Source organism: Saccostrea echinata, unplaced genomic scaffold (assembly GCF_033153115.1).
Source record: "Saccostrea echinata isolate AGI-Se365-2 ecotype Australia unplaced genomic scaffold, CSIRO_AGI_Sech_v1 ptg000030l, whole genome shotgun sequence".
Lineage (NCBI taxonomy): Eukaryota > Metazoa > Mollusca > Bivalvia > Ostreida > Ostreidae > Saccostrea > Saccostrea echinata.
This window is the reverse complement of record NW_026889779.1, coordinates 23,379,024-23,395,441: the sequence shown is the minus strand read 5'-3', so window position 1 is coordinate 23,395,441 and position 16,418 is coordinate 23,379,024. Positions and strand designations below refer to the sequence as shown.

General features: G+C 32.8%; 3 protein-coding genes across 3 annotated transcripts; all 3 read left to right on the top strand.

Moving 5' to 3' along the window:
- Nucleotides 1-652: 652 nt before the first annotated feature.
- Nucleotides 653-1,288, top strand: LOC133196965 (uncharacterized protein K02A2.6-like). The gene has a single exon (XM_061332808.1). It carries the CDS (start codon nucleotides 653-655, stop codon nucleotides 1,286-1,288), a length of 636 nt encoding a protein of 211 aa, XP_061188792.1.
- Nucleotides 1,289-2,905: 1,617 nt separating this feature from the next.
- On the top strand, nucleotides 2,906-5,441 carry LOC133196964 (procyclic form-specific polypeptide-like). The gene is made up of 2 exons (XM_061332807.1): nucleotides 2,906-3,005; nucleotides 5,206-5,441. The coding sequence occupies exons 1-2, from the start codon at nucleotides 2,906-2,908 to the stop codon at nucleotides 5,439-5,441; spliced, it is 336 nt and encodes a 111-aa protein (XP_061188791.1).
- Nucleotides 5,442-9,314: 3,873 nt separating this feature from the next.
- On the top strand, nucleotides 9,315-10,290 carry LOC133196574 (uncharacterized). Its single transcript, XM_061332443.1, has 3 exons — nucleotides 9,315-9,384; nucleotides 9,687-9,994; nucleotides 10,149-10,290. Exons 1-2 carry the CDS (start codon nucleotides 9,321-9,323, stop codon nucleotides 9,992-9,994), a joined length of 372 nt encoding a protein of 123 aa, XP_061188427.1. The 5' UTR covers nucleotides 9,315-9,320; the 3' UTR covers nucleotides 10,149-10,290.
- The last annotated feature ends 6,128 nt before the right edge of the window (nucleotides 10,291-16,418 follow it).

The window sequence follows — 16,418 nt, the reverse complement described above, 5'->3', positions numbered from 1 at the left end:
CTGTAAGGAGGCCTTTAAGACTGTTAAAAAACTCATCACATCAGATGAAGTACTTACCCATTATGATCCAAACCTACCCTTATGTCTTACGACAAACGCCTCTCCTTATGGCCTTGGAGCTGTTTTGAGCCACATTATGCCCAATGGTGAAGAAAGACCAATTGCTTATGCATCCCGCTCACTTAGCACATCTGAGAAAAACTACTCACAGATAGAGAAGGAAGCTCTAGGAATTATATGGGGAGTAAAACGTTTCAACACTTATGTTTACGAAAGACATTTTCGTCTTATTACAGACCATGAACCACTCATCTCTATATTTGGTCCAAAGAAGGGGATCGCAAATACAACAGCAGCTAGGCTGCAAAGGTACGCCCTTTTCCTAGCTGGATACAACTATGATATAGTTTACAGAAATACAAAGAAACATGGAAATGCCGACAGTTTGTCACGCTTACCTGTCACGTATGAGGGTAGCCGATTAGTGGACAATGAAGAGGAAGCAGAAGTGGAGATGTAGCATGTCAGTCAACTGGAACATCTACCCATAAAACCCGAAGCAATCCAACATGAAACAAAGCGTGATTATCTCTTGTCCAAAGTTTATGAACATGTTTCCAGAGGTTGGTGTGTAAATTCAGAATCAAAGGAGATGGACCCATACTTTACACGCCGTAGTGAACTTACTATTCACCAGAACTGTCTATTATGGGGAATCCGTGTTGTGATTCAACCGTCACTGCGTAGTCAAGTTTTGGATGAGCTACATCAAGGCCACATTGGTGTGGTTAAAATGAAAACCTTAGCAAGAAGTCATGCTTGGTGGCCAGGGATAGATCGGGATATAGAACTTTTGACAGAGAGCTGTGCTGGATGCCAGACTGTAAAACATGCACCGCCAGCCTCACCTATTCACCCCTGGGAATGGTCATCTAGACCATGGGAAAGGATCCATATTGACTTTGCTGGTCCGTTTCTCAATTCAATGTTTCTAGTCATTCTTGACGCTTACTCTAAGTGGCCAGAGGTGATACCTATGAAAACCACCACATCTTCCCAGACCATAGATGTATTACGTACTGTTTTTGCACGTAATGGCCTTCCATCACAAATTGTAAGCGACAATGGACCTCAATTCACATCAGAGGAGTTTACCAAATTTACCAGAGGAAATGGTATAAAACACATAACCTCAGCACCCTATCACCCCAGTACTAACGGTTTAGCAGAAAGATTTGTACAGTCATTCAAGATGAGTCTCAAGTCGAGTAAAAAGGAAAAGTGGTAGTGTGGTGAAGAAACTAAGCAATTTTCTTATGGCTTACCGTAATGCTCCACAGTGTACAACAAATGAAAGTCCAGCAAAATTATTCATGGGCAGAAACTTACCATCTCGTTTAGACCTCATGAAACCAGATGTCAGGAGGAAGGTAGAGCAGAAACAGTGTGAAGTGCGTGAAAGAAGAAAAAGTGTGTTGCGTAAATTCGAACCAGGAGATTCTGTTGCTGTTCGTGACTACCGAAAGAATCATTGTCAGTGGACTTCCGGAACTGTAACAGCTCAGACTGGACCTGTATCATATTCTGTAGAAGTAACACCAGGAGTCACGTGGAGACGTCACGCTGATCAGTTGCGTTCTTCAAATGTGCCGATTCAGGAAAACTTGCATATTCAACCTAGTAACGCAGCTGTGAGTCAGCAACCAGTGAAGCCAAACATCGCGAAACAGAACTCACCCACGTCCAATATAGAACCACATCCTTTGCATCCATCCAATGATTACCCAGCCATGCCATCTACTCAAGCTGCTCCTGAACCAAGATATCCGAGTCGTGTCAGGAAACCACCCAAACATCTTGATGATTATGTTTAACATTGAAGTGAAATGTGATACTAGTGCAGATTGAGGCATAATAATCCTCATGGTATCACAGGGAAACAAAAGTTTCTCATTTGTACATATGTTGCTCATACCTTTGTTCTTAAATGTATATTTACATTTGTATGTTGTCATTTATTTCCGAGACTTACCATTATATGAGAGAAAACAATGTAAAGGGATATATCTTACTTTAAAACTTAAGAGGGAGGAATGTTATGTCCATGTATTCCGGAAATATGTTATGTATACGTTATTGGTTTTTTGCTATTACGTGTTCTTCATTATTAAAGTAGTTCCATGGTTCCATGAACACGTGTTGTACTTACTTGTGTCCCAATACACAACAATAAAAAAGCAAATAAGGAAATAAAAACTGGTGGTTGGACCTTTAATATTTTTATGTTTGTGTAAATATAAATTTAATCATAATTGTATCACTTATCCTTGTCTCCAAAAAAAGAAGTCAACAGAAACATAACTGCGACTTTCTTTTCAAAAGATTTGACATAATTGATCTCTGAAAGTACATAAAAATATTTGTAAACATGCTGTTAGACAGAAATATGACAAAAATAAAAAATGACAAGAAGAAACCTAATTGTTGCATGTTCCATCTGGTCTACTATAAATATGATGCAGGTATAGGTATCGTCAGTCTTTATTGCAGCCATGTTGAGACTTCTGTGTTTAGCATTTCTACTCTTCTGTATTGGTGTGACTGTTGCACAACGCCGAGGTAAGAGTTTAGGACAGTTTTTAAATATTTCACGAACATTATTTATTATTGGACTTCTAAATATCTAATGAACATTTACCATTGATTAAGATGAATTTTATAGGAATCTACCATATCCAATTAATTTTGTGCATTTAAGGTTTAATAAACCTTACAGTATGTCTCAAAAAGGACTTTTGTCTTGGAAGAAAGATAAGTTGTATTTACCGTTTAAATATTTTCTAAAGCAGTTTAAAACGTTTAAATTCCACAGGTTGGCGTGGAGGTTGGGACAATAATTGGAACAATGGCTGGAACAACAATGGCTGGGACAACAATGGCTGGAACAACGGATGGAACAACAACTGGGACGATGGCTGGAGAGGGGGAAGATGGCCGCGACGGGGGTAACAAGTTGTTGCTACAGTCATCACATCGATAATTATGGTGGTGTCCCTGGAAAGCCGATGATGGCTGTTTAATCAATGATTTACTTTGTTCTTGGACCAGAATATTGTTATATGCGAAAAAAATACAAGATTTAGAAATTTCACTTTCTTTCTTTCTCTTTGATTTATTTAATATTAATCTCGAAGATGCGTATAAAGATGACTCCTAGTATGGTGCAGAGATATATAAATGTGAAACATAGTACGGTGTATTCAAATATTTCTTACATATAAACAGGTTTATTTATGAGCTTAATGATGCTATGCAAAGAACAAAATATTTTTCATTCTGCTCTTAAGTATAAAGTATCTAAAACGTAAAAAAAATGTATATCGGTCTTACTGATTCTGAATGAGGATGAAAGGATAAAAATGCGGTATAGTGTCCTATCATAGCTTCAGTAATCATTTTCATTGATCTGATGGATATTTACAAAATAATCAACAATAAAATAAATACAAAATATGTCAAAAAGGAAAGAAAAGTGCGGAAATAATCACACATGTGCATATAGAAACTGTAGCTAGAAAAACAGTTGTCCTTATACGGTATTAAAACAATTAATACAACTTTACGGAAGGATGATAAATATCAAAATTCTATTTATGTGTATATCGAACTATTACCACAAACTTATCTTCTTTTAACTATAAAAATATTTAAGAGACATTTCATGAGCTGGTAAACAGATGACAGTTTCCATGTTTAAGCTGAATTATACGATGTACGCACTTTAACCAAACACAAAAAGGTAACATTACTATTGTATATACAATCTGTGTGTCCTTATAAGAATAAATAGAATCAGCGATTCGTAATAATAATTTTGAATAAACAATTACCCTTTGAATGAAAATAAAATAGTTTTAGTTAAGAATTTCAAGGAATAAAATCTGCTTTGTTTAGAATTATTTTAAAAATTGATATTTTTGACTACTTTCAATAAAAATTTCACTTATTTATAATGTTACTGCCATATTTTTTCTTTCATACTGACTAGTTGATATTTAAAAAGATTAAAACAGTCAGAACTAAAAGTTTGTTAAAATTATTCTGATCTGTGTTTGATAAAATGAAATGATAATTTTATTCATAAAATGACATAAAACCCATAAATATCGTTCCCAACTATATCGTTTTGTACTTGTTTAATTATGTTCTACTGATTTCTAACATTTTAGTAATTTTTAATCAGTTCCTATCAAAATAGTATAAAAGCGTAGGGTATTTCATATCCTGTCAAAATTTCGACCATGGCTCAAAGAACTTTGACCATTCTAGCCTTAGGAATTCTATGCCTTCAGTCCGTTGTAATTTGTCAAATTTATTGAGGTAAGATTTAAATCAGTAATATGTTCAACAGATAGCAAGAGAAAAATTCAAAATGGTCATTCATTTTGGGGTTTTAGACACGTGTGTACGTAAATAAACATCCTGACAAACTTTATTTTATCATCGATATGAAATATCTTTCTATCAATTTAAATTATCTTCTTCTTTAATCTCTAAAGACGTTATTTTGAGATTTTAGTTGTTTGTTCAATCTTTAAATTACTACAATAAACAACACTATACTAGAATCATTAATGTGAGCAAAAGGAAAACAGAGATGCGTAGTTCCATTTAATGAAAGCTCGAGCTTTTGTTCTGGCAAAGTAGTACATGTCTATATATCAAGAATTTTAAAAAGTGACATGATTTATTCAATTATCATTTATATTTTATCAATAAAAGGCAGAATTGATATGTTCAAACACTATTCTTACATATTTCATATTTTTTGGTCAATTTCTTGAGATATTTATTTCAAAAATCCAAAGATTAAAAAATGTAGCGAAAAAGAATATTCACTAGTTAAATCGTTAAATCAAAGACTGAGTATAAATCAAAGTTTCAGAGTACTAACTATATGATATCATATTCATCGTTTTTGACAGTAAAATATAGTCAACGATTAGATATTTTGGTCGTGCTCATTAAAAAAGATATGATGAATTAGGGTTTCAATGTTGTGCATTCATACTACTACTATGTATCAAAATGTGTCCAATAACCATATGTCTTATGATCAAATATTAGCTGCTATTTTTGAGTTTTAAAAATCAAATCAAATCTATGTACATTGGTTTATGAATATCGTTATCACATGAAATATAGGTCGTTCGAACTGTAACAATGGACTTCCTAACTGTGGTTGGCATGTTGACCCCATCCCTGACCAACAACCAAATCCTTACCCACGACGTAATCCTTACCCACAACCAAACCCTTACCCAAGGCCGAACCCAGGATGCATACCCCCTGCATGTCATGTTGATCCCCCTTCTCGGCCTCAGGTACGCGGAGGAAGTGTTCGATTAGGAGGACGCCCCGAGCATGGATATCCAGGATAAACTGGAGAGCGAGACAGAAAGGAGAGATATAAATATATCAGGTAAATACTCCAAATGTGTGTACGTCTTGGACAAACATGATTTGTTTGATTAAGTGAAATAAATAAATTGTCTAATATATGTAAACATTAATGTGAATGTAACTCCAATAAGAGAAAAAAAATAAATTTAATTCAATTACATGCATTTTCGTTAAATTGTATTCTGTGAGAGATTCAAAACATGATACTTGTATACTTATTGGATTTTGCTGTAATTCGCCAAGCAAAATCATGTTACTGATGCCACAAAAGTAGTAGAAAATTTCAATAGCAGTAGCGTAAGTAAAAAATGAAATATGAAGATACCGAAAAGTGATCAAGCTCAAAAATCCATTCGTACTAATTTTAAAATTACAAATCTTATGTTATTTTAATTTAGTTGATTAGTCCATTTTTAAACACCGTATTGTCTACGGATTTCCGTTTGCCCAATCACGACAAAGAGTACACGGCAGGTGTGACTGGTCGACAGGGGCACCTGATCCCACCTCTGAGGTTTTTTTAAGGGCCCGTGTTTGCTCTGCTCCCGATTTGTTTTGTTTCAAAGGACTTTTTAATTTGATTACTGTTCGTTATCTCCATATTTTATTTAAACTGTATGTCAAATACTATTATATATTACTAGTATCCATCTGCTTAATTTTTGAATGGAGAGGGGGTAAAGATATATAAGATATATGCCGTCATTTGAAAATAAAGCATAACACTCTGTTTAATTAATGAATACATATTTTTTTTATTTGTTTCAGGAAGAAAGTTGATCAGCAGTTTGATTCCACATGTTTATTCCTAGTTCTATGAATAAATGTAAAACATCATCTCTCTTTGAATTTTTTTTTTTTTTTGGGGGGGGGGGTCTGAATTTATTTAGTTTTAACATGTGCAACATAAAGAGAATATCTCCAGACTCCATAAAATGAATTGCACAAATTAAATATGAAGCAGAATTTGTCCAAAATCTTGTGCGTGAAAAGAAGAAAACATTTGCTGTGGCCTTCAACTCCACATTTAGATATATCGACGATATATTGTCAATTAACAATAGCTATTTCCATTCTTATGTCGATACGATATATCCAGGTGAGCTTGAGATAAAAGATACCACAGAGTCTGACACATCTGTTTCATATTTGGATATTTTACTTGAAAAAGACGTTAATGGTAACCTAACAACCAAGCTTTATGATAAACGTGATGACTTTAACTTTTCAATCGTCAACTTCCCTTACTTATGCAGCAATATACCTTCATCACCTGCATACGGGTTATATATCTCTCAGTTGATTCGATACGCAAGAGCATGCTCTACGTATGTACCATTTCTAAAACGAGGTAAATTATTGACAAACAAGTTGATGAAACAAGTATATCAGCTGTCTCGTTTGAAGTCATCATTTCGTAAGTTCTATGGTCGATACAATGACCTTGTCAGCAAATACAATTTATCATTGAGTCAAATGCTGACTGACGTTTTTCATACTAATTGTTAGCCCATTATTTACACACTGAATTGTCGACGGATATTCCCGTTATTTCCCGAACATGACAAGGAGCGCACGGCGGGTGTGACCGGTCGGCAGGGGATGCTCATTCCTCCATGGCACCTGATCCCACCTCTGATGTTTAGAGGTCCGTGTTTGCTCTGCTCCTATTTTGTATTGTTTAATGGACTTTTGAGCTTGAATACTGTTCGTTATCTCCATATATTTCATCAATAACAGGGACATGTCAATCACATTGCATCTGATATATTGATAAAGCAGCTTTATGTATTTCAGATTTTAAGATTTTAATAAAATGATTATTTATGCAGGTATGAACTGTATGAAATCCATATTACAACCAAGCCATGTCCCTAACGCCTCACCTTCACGGTCAGGTGATGACAAATCACAGTAATAAATTGAAAAGTAATTCGTTAATCACTTAGCTTACTGTATATACTTGCTTAAATTTCTCATTTTTTTATTTAAATAAATAAAAAACAATTAGATGTATGAGCATATATGATTTTCAAAATAAAAATAACACGTTAAATGTTAAATATTGGTCTGGGCAGTAGATTTCAAGCAAATCAAAGATATGCCTGATACTGTAAACTTTGAAATGATTGTGTGGGAGAATTTTTTGCTATTTTACGATGAGTAGAGTTTCGCAAAATCTATCACCACGCGAACGATTTAAAAAACATACCGTACTAATGATCAGACCAACACCTTTTGTAATTTCTTAAGCTTCTACAAAAATAACCCAAACGCTTTGTTACATGAAAATCGCAAGATTATACCCCGTAAAAATAACTATGTTTACCGTATTAAGTTATATATTCCGATTCTGATTATTTTCAAATTTCGCAAAAATTCTTCTACATAAGGAAATGAAGTTACAGAACAGATTGTTTTCAAGGTTTCAAATAAATTAGAGCGTTTAGCGGCGGAAAACAAACAATAAAATTTCTACATTTCCTAGTACTTTTAATTTTTCATAATCAATATCAGAAATAAATAATTATATAGATTCCATTTGAAATACTCATGCCGTACTATTTTCACATTGAAAGCATAGCCTACCTGTATACTTTTACAAATCCAAAGAGAATAGAACCACAATATTTATGTTTGTGAACGTTAACGTTTTGCAAATTTTCATGCAGAGAGACATCCATTCACTAAGTTCAAATACAGAGTATAAGGATTTTATTATTAAATGATATAAAATCAGTGGTAAAAAAATATCGTTTAACTGATTTCTATTTACTTCTTTACTTCTTTCAATTTCAGTTTTACATGAAATTCTTTATTGAATAGAGTCAATGGTAATGTAGATTAAATTGATAAAATATGATAAAAATTATTTTATTATGAATAAAATCCACCTAATCTCTCCGGAGTTCAAACTATTATACATTTATATATGCATAGTTGACTATTGAAGACAGGTAACTGTTTAAAGAAGATTCGTCGGGACCTCATTAGGTACTTGACGGAGGTTGTCAATTAAGTTAAGGTTTTGTGTACTTACTGTCAAGTGTTTACCTGTCATTAACACAGTATGCGCCACACGCCAAGGAAAAGAAATCTGTTAAAACTTTACGCTTACGATAGATACCTAAGATGCATTAAATGTTTTGTTCATCCTTCTAACATGTAATGTGAAAATTATTAATATATATATTTTCTAATTAGTGTTTCACAAAATTAAGAGACATTTTCGGAGTTTTATTTATTTATTTATTTATTTATTTATTTATTTATTTATTTATTTTGAAAAGATTGAGATTCTTTAAGGAAAAGAGTATGACAAATGATATGGAAAATTGTTATTGAAATGTGATTTTTACAAAAATTATTACTTTAATCCATATATTTTCATTCTGAATAAACTATCTTAAAATGATTAAAAATCAGCCAAAACTTACATTTTATGTATAAAAAATAATTAACTATTGAAATTAAAACATGATTGTAAAAGTTCTATGTGTTGTTCATTGTATAATTCTATAAAAGTATGACTACAGTACAATATGCACTCATATGACACGATGTCAAGAAATTTAATTACAAATATGCATATATTCGGAGTTGATCGTACAAAAGTTAAAATTTAATTTTCAATAAACGAATTTCCTGTAGTCAACAAATACATTTTCTGAAAAACAAATTTGTACTGATTAATGTGTTAGTTTGACTAATTGTCCTCTTATTGAAAGAAAATGTACTGAAAATGCACCGAAAACTTACGATATATATTTAGATTTACATATGAACAAAAAGTATAAATACCCCAAAATTATTGTGTTAAAAGCACAGTTGTTCTTAACTTCAACGAATCAACAGCCATGATCCGAGCTCTTCTTCTCCTGGGAGTTTGTGTCTCCTCAATCTATTGTAGCGGATACCGACGTAAGTCTCTCTCTCTCTCTCTCTCTCTCTCTCTCGTTATATTTCAAAGTAAATGTTAAAAACATACTTGTTTGCAAGCATCAATTGAACTTAATTTGAAGGAATAGTGCTTTGCATTTGTACATAACATGACCGGTCGGCAGGGGATGCTCACTCCTCCATGGCACCTGATCCCACCTCTGATATTTTTGGATATACGTGTTTGCTCTGCTTCCCATTTGAATTGTTTAAATGGACTTTGAGCTTAAATACTGTTCGTTATCTCCTTATTTCATAAAAATACATTAATTTCTCTTTTACAGCTGGTGTTATCAGAGGCGGTGGAAGAATCGGAGGAGGTCATATTGGGGGTGGGGGAATAGGTGGAGGAATAGGTGGAGGAATTGATGGAATCATTAGAGGTGGAGGAATTCCTAGTGGTCACATCGGCGGCAGCAGTCAGTGGAGCCACCAGTCCTCCTGGCATTCCGGTAGTCATGGCGATATTGGTGGTGGTCATCCTAGGGGCATTATCCCAGGAGGTTCCGGAGGAATTGGAGGAATAATCAGAGGTGGTCATGGGGGTAGTGGATGTGGACCTCACGGATGTAAAAACTACGGACGTAAATAGGTACGTTACGAGATGATTTAAAATATGTTAAAGAAGAATATTTCAATTTTTGGTCAATATTCAAAGCAAAACATTTTGCGTCACAATTTTAAGCACATTTCTGCTAACATTTCTTCGCATTTTTTAAAATGATTTTTACCATTTTCTTTTTCAGATTACAATTGGGAAAAAACAACTATAGATCTATTTATTTGTTTATTTATTTACTTATTTATTTATTTGACTTGTTCAGCTACTATGTGACTGTTTTAATGTCAACTGACCAGTTTGTATCAAATAAATAAAATTAAATTAAATCTCCGAGCTTTGATTTGTATTAGAAATGATTTTCATATAATTAAAGTTTTAAAACCTTGGACTTGCACTGCATGTAATTTCGCCCGATTGAATTATTTTGATTTGCGGTTCATATTTTTTTTCTACAGACATTGTAGATAATTTTGAAGAAAAAAAAATCATTTTTACCCACCATCGCTAACCTGTAGTATATTCATCTTTCATAAGAGAACCAGCAACATTCCCTTTACTGTATTATGCATGACAAGTCTGTTGCAATTCAATAAATAAAAAATATAACATCAACTGACGGCAAAATAAATCATTCTAAATAACAATACCAGTAATATATCGTAGACCAGGCTTTTGATACCATAGCTAACTGTTTCTTCAATATAAATGGATCTCGAAAAGTTTCATATCTTGTGATTAGTCCTGTACAAAATTACCTTAAATTCATTCTGATTCTACTCAGAAATACCCTAAAACTGATATTGAGAAGATGATGAGTCCATCTATGAAGTCTTTGGAGATCAGGCCCAGAGATCATGAAACAGACTTAGAATTAAGTCAAAATTTTAATCATCTATAAAATGTTTATTACTACTTAACTGAAACTCTTAATTTGCGTAAAACGGTGGTCTATAAATGCAAATCTAAAATCATTTTAATTTTGGTCTGCTTGATTTCTAAATCATTTTAGCGCAATATACATTTTTGACTGAAGCTTAAAATGCTTCACGATCCTGGGGCCAGATCTTCCAAAAATCTTTTTAAATTCCAGGTGGCACTTATTGTATTCCTTCATCGGCCTACCTATATTTTTATGAAACAGAACTGTTTCAAAAAGCAGAGGATATTGTCGTATCCCTCTAATCTAACTTTTCCCTATTTATAGTAATATTCTACTTTCACCTGCATTTAGTGTTTATATCTCCAATGAAAAAGATGAAGATAACAAACACTGATTGATCTCAAAAAATCTATAAAAATTAAATTCTGTGAAGAGAGCATAAAACACGGACCCCTGGAAATTCCAGAGGTGGGATCACGTGCCTAAGAGCATTAAGCATCCCCTGTTGACCGGTCAAACTCGCCATGAGCCCTATGTATTGATCAGGTAGACGGAACATTCCATAGTCAAATTCAATATAAAAATAAAGGCCTAACAATTGGTATGAAACAAGTCGGTCAAAATACGACCCAATGATAGGTTGCATTTGCTAACAAGGTCATTATAATGACCATAGAATCTACGAAATTGTGACTTCTTAACGAGGTTGTTGAAATCCCTGTAACATCTACCTATCTGTCAGTAGCTTTTCTCGGTTTAAAAATTGGTCGTACTAGAAACTTTGAGTATCAGATAAGTTAGGAGAAGTATATGCAGTAGCTGCAATAATATAGCCCGGCCTCTCCGATTTTTTTTTAATCTGATATTTTCAGGAGAGGGCTACAATTCCACTGCATCTCCGTAATGGTGCAAATATATTTTTAGATACGGGCGACTGCAGGCAAAATAAATTGTTTTGCATTCAACTTACTTCCAATGAGACGGAATTTTTATTCACTGTCAATATCAAAGCCCTTTATACTCGAAAACCAAGTAAAAGTGTTTAACAGTCATTCTCCTCAGCAGCCACGACAGTTCTCGCGTGATGTACTGAGACTTGCTCTTGATATTTAGAATCGCTTGATAAAGTAAGTGTCGGTGTTGATAAATGTTTGTGTTGTGTGATATCACTAAACATCGATAAATAAAAGCATTCCATATGATATTTTTTTCATAAACAGTGATACTTATGCTTGAAATAAGGGACATCCTATACGATCCACTCCCGTACATCCCGAATTCTCATTGGTTGTCCCAAAATAAAATCGATCAAGGTCAGTAAACATGGCGGATAAATTCAAGTTGTTATGTTGACATACACGAAAAATAACCGATATACGGATTGTTCTGTACATTTTTGGATCAATTCATGTCTTGTATAACTACATTTCATGAGTTCAGATATGTTAATAAAATACCTGCTTACTTATAATTTGAGCCGAAATCTGTGCGGTATTTAATCACTCCCGCACTTGCACCATTACGGAGATCATAAGGAGTTGTAGCTCTCTCCCCAAAAACTCGAAGAGGGCTACATTATTGCAGCTACATATGCAGGTGATAGCGGAATATTACTACATAAATAAGGAAAGTTGCTAAAAAAAAAAAAGAAAGAAATGAACACACCAATTATCCTCCTGCCACAGTAGCTGCCACATCTGTTTCATATCTATAGATGTTTTAATAGAGAAATACATTGATGGTAAATTACCAACTAAACTTTACGATATAAAAGGTGAAAATTATCGACTGCCCTTAGTTACACGTTTATTATCTGTATGTGGTGTTTATGTCTTGAAGTGATTTGATAAGCATGAGCATGAGAAAAACGATTTTTATTATTTTTTTTTCTTCTGAAATGTCTACTGGATATCCAGCTTATCTGTTATCGAAAACGGGTTAATGATGTGTATGAACTATTAACAGGGGATGCTTACTCATCCATGGCACCTATTCCTGCATCTTTGCCCTGATTTTGTGTAGTTTAGTTGGATTTTGTAGCATGATTGTCATTCATCACATTTACATTTCATTCAAATACATTTTAGTATCAAGCAATAGTGTATTTCACCGAACTTATTCTTGAAAGAAATGCAGTATTAAATAGGTTAAAAATATTCAAAGATGCACAAACTCTTTTTTTTTCCAAACACTACCAATAAATATATCTCTATATAGTTGAAAGATATATTGAAAATAGTTATAAATAAGCAATCTTTCAGGAATACATTTGTTGTCCTTTAAGAAATGTATGTTACACCCAGCAGCTAGGGAAAATGTAAGAAGCTCAAATTTAGGTACTTAATGGTTTGAGTGTCAATACTTTTTTAATATAACAGTTCATGCTTTGAATTGATTTTCACCTCATTGAAAGTATTCTTCTATTAAATAATTTTGTGACTTGTCTTGTTTTAAAGTGTTTCTTTGTATTTTGAAAGGTTACAGAAAATAAGGATGGGAATAATTTAGTTTGCAGATATAAAACTTTTTCTTTCAAAAGGATTTTACGGTACAAAGATAAAAACACTTCAATGCTCTTGTGGCTCATATACTTTGGGTAAAATAATATTAAAAGTTCAAATGATCTAGTGTTTTAACAAAGTACTTGATTTGTTTTGTTTTTTTTATTATTATTATTATTATTATTATTATTATAATTCATGCAAAACATAACAGTGATTTAAATAAAAGAATAATATTCATTTCAAAAAATTGTTATTTTGGCATCTGATTTTTTTAAGTTCATCGAAACGCTATGCACTAATTGAAAATAATAACATTTGTTGTATTGACATTAAATTCAACAAGTTACAATTATGGGCCAAAATATAACCACCCCTCCTTTATTTCACAAATCTGATGAATATTCAATTTTTAACAGAATTTACATCATCAAATTTTGTCTTAAATCTAGTGTATGAAATATTTACATAAGCGGCCAATTGTCAGCATGTTTACCTGAGCATTTTATCATTGATTTAAATTATACAATTATTGTGGCTTCTTCCCTGGTTACCCAAATTCGAAGGAGATACCATTAGAAGCAAACGCCTTAGTGTGGGTATTTATGTCTTATGACAGCATCTAGCTTTTTTTTTTTTTAATTATTTGACAATTAGTGGCCGGAATATTGATTTCATAACTTTAACATAGATACCCCCTAGCTCAAAGAATTTTGAAAATATGAAAATATTACCTTTTTTTTTACAAAGACATGGAATTTTTGTTATAAAAAATTGAAAAGAGAATTACTTATATTCATTGTATAAAGTATAATTAATATTGTAAAAATAAAAGGCACTATTTCTGTCTCGTGCAAGTTGTATGTAATTTTTTCGTAGATAAAGTGGTATTCAAGACCCAAGTAATGTGATTATGACACTCTCAGTATCTTACTAGTCAATTACTGAAAAACGATGGAAGTTATGGCGTGGTGAAGTCCTTAGTACTAATGGAATTTTTATCCGGTTTTTTGATTCATCATTTATTTTGCTAACTTCACTTTCGTCATCCGCTGTCATAACACTTCACGAAATCAACATCGCGTAAAACACCTTTGGACACTGTCAAACACAAAGAATGAAGGTGTGAGAGACAATCAAGCTTCAGCTTTACTTGTGTCATCTCAGCAGGAAACATTTATCATTTAAAAAAACCTGATGATATAATATGATTCTGAGTGAAATATGGAGATAACGAACTGTATTCAAGCTCAAAGTCCATTTAGACAATACAAATGGGGAGCAGAGCAAACACGGACCTCCAAAACATCAGAGATGGGATCAGGTACCATGGAGGAGTGAACATCCCCTGCCAACCGGTCATACCAGCCGTGTGCTCCTTGTCATGATCGGGAAAAACGGAAAAATCCATAGACAATTCAATGTGTGAATAATGGCCTTTCAATTAGTATGAAAAATGTCAGTCAGCATTTGACTTAATGATAAGTTACTGTATCGACCATAAAACTTGCAGAATGATGACTGTTGAGATCCTTGTTTCATCAACTTGTTTGTCAATAGCTTACCTCGTTTCAGAAATTTTTCATGCGTAGCGCATGCTCTTGAGTATCGAATTATCTGGGGAGACAAAAAAAACCATATGGAGGTGATAAGGCTATATTGCTACTTAAGTAAGGGAAGTTGACGATTAAAATATTGAAGTCATCAAATTTATCATAAACTTTGTTGTTAGGTTACCAAAAATCACTGAAGATGCATAATAATTCTTCGGTTTCCGTTTGCTCTCGATAATCTTTATTTTGAAAAATAATGTATATTACCTAAGTAAGTTTATTTCATTTTGAATCATAGGATCACAGAATTAGAGTTATGTATTTCCCAGAAAAGTCAGTCATTTGTCTGTCTGTATGTATATATGTGTTGATTGTTAAGTTGTAAACATTTGAAATCCTCCTATATCTATCAAAAAAATTTTATTCAGAAGTAACTGATAGTTTTTGGAGGTCCATGTTTGCTCTGCAATCTGCAATTTGCATTGTTTGTATGGACTTAGAGCTTGAATACTGTTCGTTATCTCCATGTTTCATTGATGAATGCACAAATGGAGAGCCAAGAATGATAATTTTGTGTTTTCTTATGCTAAGCAAGCTCATTGCAGCTAGTTTTTGCTTAATTTGTATAAAACAAATAAAATACTTTCATAGAGATGAATTATGTCATTTATTTAAATGACGGTAAAAATGTAAACAATTTTTAAAACACAGAAGAAGGGGATCAGACTCAAAAGCTCTGATTATAAGTTACGTAAAATATGATAATGTCTGATCCCCCAAAAAACGACTAGAAAAAGTACCTGTTGTGGTTAATAAGATAATATGTTTTGAGGTTTTTCACAAGCTAGCAAAAAAAAAAAATAAATAAACATTGAAACCTGTCATTTCCATCTGAAATGAAGTCTAAGATTTAACAACAACATATTTTATGTTAGAAAAAAACAAGAAAGATGCTAAAGAAACATGATTTGTCGAAATGCGCATCTGGTGCATCAAAATTAGTATATATATGATTTATGATTATATGATTTACATACATAATATTCTTTCGGTGATTACTTGGGAAAGCATGCATTTTTTTTTTTTTTTTTTTTTTTTTTTTTTTTTTTTTTTTTTTTTTTTTTGTATTTCACTTTGTTAAAATTGAAATATCTGGAAAAGAAAGGGATCTCCATTTTTCAATGAATATTGGAGGAATTTCTTTACGTGTCTTCTAAAGATCAAACAACATAAAAATTTCCTGACATGTGGTAATCTCCCACAAGTTTCTTTAGCCTAAATACAAACGTAATGATTGAAATAAAATATAAATTCAAATTGTTACAACCGATGTACACGTTTTTCTTTGACAATGCAAATAAAAGTTGCTTATCTCGATTCAATGCCCAAAAAATGATGGGTAAGCAATATAACCATAAAAAATTTTTGTTTCAATTTTTATCGATGTAAATACTTGAGTTTTCAGAATTCACGTAAGGAAATTGAATGTATTCGCACGATTATAATATAAATTTTATTTT

Bases quoted from the DNA above. Each gene is read 5' to 3' on its own strand.
- LOC133196965 (XM_061332808.1), top strand. From the start codon at position 653: ATGGACCCATACTTTACACGCCGTAGTGAACTTACTATTCACCAGAAC.
- LOC133196964 (XM_061332807.1), top strand. From the start codon at position 2,906: ATGGCTGGAACAACAATGGCTGGGACAACAATGGCTGGAACAACGGAT. The intron at 3,006-5,205 runs GTAACAAGTTGT...CATGAAATATAG, and splicing joins GGAAGATGGCCGCGACGGGG to GTCGTTCGAACTGTAACAAT.
- LOC133196574 (XM_061332443.1), top strand. From the start codon at position 9,321: ATGATCCGAGCTCTTCTTCTCCTGGGAGTTTGTGTCTCCTCAATCTAT. The intron at 9,385-9,686 runs GTAAGTCTCTCT...TCTCTTTTACAG, and splicing joins CTATTGTAGCGGATACCGAC to CTGGTGTTATCAGAGGCGGT.